Consider the following 3,169-nt stretch of genomic DNA (forward strand, 5'->3'; position numbering starts at 1 on the left):
AGCCAGTATCTTTTGCAAGATATAGCAGCTCCAGGCAGAGGGACATACAGCTGAGCCTGCGTCCCTCTGAGAACCAGAAATAAATGCGCAGTCACTGCTGCGCGCCGGAGAGGAGAAGGAACGTCTCTCGGCTGTCATCCTCTCCCTGTGTGGTGGGAGGTGTTGGCAGTGAGAGCCGAGTTATTTATTTATTAAGATCCCACTTGTGTTGCTGCCTGAGGCTGCTGTCTCTGTGCCGGAGCTGTGCTGCCTATGTGCTTGCAGGGCACGGGGAGACCCTGTAAGCCATGGAGCCTGGGCACATATATAAAAATACTGTGACTTCGGCAATGGTGGGGCTGGAGGAGGCATGCAGGGCTCGTTGGCACTGAAAATGTCGCTGTCCCAAACACCGAGCAGAAGGCACCCTCTTGAGAGCCTCCAGGCGAAGGTGGATGTGCATCAGCTCCATATCCACTGAGTCCAGCCCCCAGCCGCGTTGCTGCAGCACTTGTGTGCTGAGCCCTATGTGATCCCTGGCATGCTGTGGCTGTAGGAAGCCCCGCAGGCTTTTCCAGAACGTGGCTTTTAAGTCAGATCAGACCAGCAGTGCGGTTTGCAGCCCGGCTGTGCGCAGCTGGATCAGCGTGGCCGGGGGGCAGGAAGACGCAGGCGGGAGCATGGCGAGGTGGGAGCCTCGCCAGCCGTCCTCTGCGCAGGGAAACGGTGCCTGGGTGCGTCAGCGTGCCCTCCAAGTCCCGGCACACGAGCCCTTCTGTGCCCCCTCTGCCCTCTTCCCCCGGCCCCGCTGGCACCTGCAGCCGAGGGCAGGTGGGAGCCGCGGCACGCGGCTCCCTGGGGACTCAACCTTCACCGACTGCAGGCTCATAAATCCCATGGGGCCAGCCCTTGACCGCAGCGTCTGTGCTCCTCTGCAGAGTGATCAATCACATTTTCCAACACGATTCCTTCTCCTTGGCATTAATCAGCCCAAGAAAGCAGCCTGGGCTGATCACTGCCCCGGAGCTTTCTGTTAAATTCACCAGCTGATCGTCATCTCTTATTCCTGATGCCATAAATCGGCAGTGGGGAGAGCGGTGTGTAAACGGCACGTTATCCTCAAAACCCTGGCAACCACAGCAATGCAGCAAGAAAATATTTGGGACCTTTGGGAGGTGCTGCGACAGGCAGCCCTACCTACCTCGCGCTGGGAAGCCCAGCTGAGGGCAGTGCGGGCAGGCGGGCAGGATGGCCAGTACAGGGGCTGTGTGGCCCGCCAAGGGCAGGGACAGAGGTCTCAGCCCCCCTGGCCTGACCTGGTCCCGGAGCCCTTGGGACAACAGGCATTTCCCCTTGACAGATGGGACTGGTCACAGCTTGCCAGCCCTCCCATTTCCATTTTTCCCGTATCCATTTATTCAGGAAAACACAGAATGCTTCAGGGTGCAGTGCTTTGCTACTGCAGTATAGAGCCTTTGCCCAGCCAGCATCTTTCCTGAAGTGGTAAGTAGATGGACTCTGATAAATCCAGGGTATGATGAATCATTTGCACTTGGCGCCTGATCTCCCCGGTGTCTTCAGTTTTGTTTTAGCTTGGCAGCATTATGGAGAGAATTAGCCAATCTCACTGATATTTTAATGTATATATAATTTGAATGCTGCATTCCTAAAATCAATAATTCATTATTCAAGGTGATAGCAGAGCTAAAATTAGTCCTTTAGCTATACCAAGAATATCAGGATGATATTAGGATTAGTGACCTTAGGAAACACATGTCTTCATACACGTGGGTAGAGCAGCAGGAGGGCATGGTGCTAAGCTGTGTGGCGGTGCACCCTCAGCATCGTCCCTGCCGCCTCTCCGGGGAGCCAGATCCTGCCCTGCCTCCTGCCTGAGGCAGTCCCGCTGAGCTGCCTGAATTACGCCAGGGTTAAGCTGCGGCGGTAGGTGAGGTGATCTGGGGCGGTGTGCCACGGGAACACAGGGACGGTGGATTTTTATTTATTTTTCTGCCCAGGGCGGTCAGACCTGATGTGGGAGGTGGTGATTTGGAATCCTCAGTTTACACGTTTTGACAGCAGAGCAGGGTGTGTGCTAGGATGGACCGGTTTTCTCCCTTATTTTCCTTCCTGCTCTTGCTGATTTGCAGCCAAGCCCCTCCATTAGCCCCTTGGCCACTGACATGCATTAGCAAGGGGTGGGATTTTGGGAAAACTCCTGTGCATTCTCCATTTGCTTTGGTTACGCACGGCCGCACGTGTGCCAGTCCAGAGCTGTGTGCATGCCCTGGTGCTGGAGATCATGCTGGAGAAGAGTTTTTCTCGTATTAGCTAATAGGAGAGGAGAAAAGGTGGAGATCTTTTACATGCTAGGCAAGAATTGATGTGTTACTAATTGCAGTAATAGAAAACATTATCCCTCAGAGGATGTTGTTATTTTATAAACAAGGGGATAATTTACAGCTCAATTACTTAAATCATGAGTTAATTGCTAAGCATAATGAATAAATACATTTGCAAGTACAACATTTAATTTGCACAGATTCCAGTAGTCTAGGCATTAAGAGGCAGATCATTATTTGGTAAGTAATCTGGAATGTCATATGAAATGACATTTATTTTCACATGTAATCCAAATGATGAAATGTCCTGAAATGAGATTTCAAGGGCCTTGTCCTTCCTCCCCTGCAATGAAGGGAAGTGTTTTCATCAGCTGCCTTAGAAATGCGTTGAGGCTGCCTGGCAGCACAGGGGAAGGCAGGAGTCTTCCAGGAGCAACATAGAGAGCAGAGTAGCAAACGTAGGTTCACGCAGGTGTGATATTTTTAATACTACAAAATGCAAAGAGAGAATATAGAGACAAAAATTGGGGACACCTGTGGTGGGCTGGGAGGCTTCACATCAGTGTCAGTTGGCGGCAGGATGACTGCGGGGCTGTGAAAAACACAGGCAGGGCCCGAGGAGGTGAGCAGGGAGTACTTCTGGCGACAAAAGGGAGGTAGGTGTTAGTGCCACGGCCTGAGCACCGGCGAGGCCTCGGCTCTGTGCAAGGCTGCAAACAGAAGCAGCAGCAAATAAACCCAGCAAAGGGGGTTTTTGCAGCTCACTGCTGTCCGTGCATGCCCAACAGCCTCTGCTCGCTCTGCAGGAGGCTGCAGGACTTTGGAGGCTGTGGGACTTTGTGCCCGTC

General features: G+C 52.8%; 1 protein-coding gene across 1 annotated transcript in view; it reads right to left on the reverse strand.

Moving 5' to 3' along the window:
* Nucleotides 1–3,169, reverse strand: part of HES1 (hes family bHLH transcription factor 1) — a 13,435-nt gene that overhangs the window by 6,867 nt on the left and 3,399 nt on the right. The window contains 1 exon segment of the mRNA XM_009334101.1: nucleotides 681–690. Coding sequence (XP_009332376.1) covers nucleotides 681–690 — 10 coding nt within the window.

This window comes from Pygoscelis adeliae, unplaced genomic scaffold, assembly GCF_000699105.1.
Source record: "Pygoscelis adeliae isolate BGI_AS28 unplaced genomic scaffold, ASM69910v1 Scaffold161, whole genome shotgun sequence".
Taxonomy (NCBI): Eukaryota; Metazoa; Chordata; class Aves; order Sphenisciformes; family Spheniscidae; genus Pygoscelis; species Pygoscelis adeliae.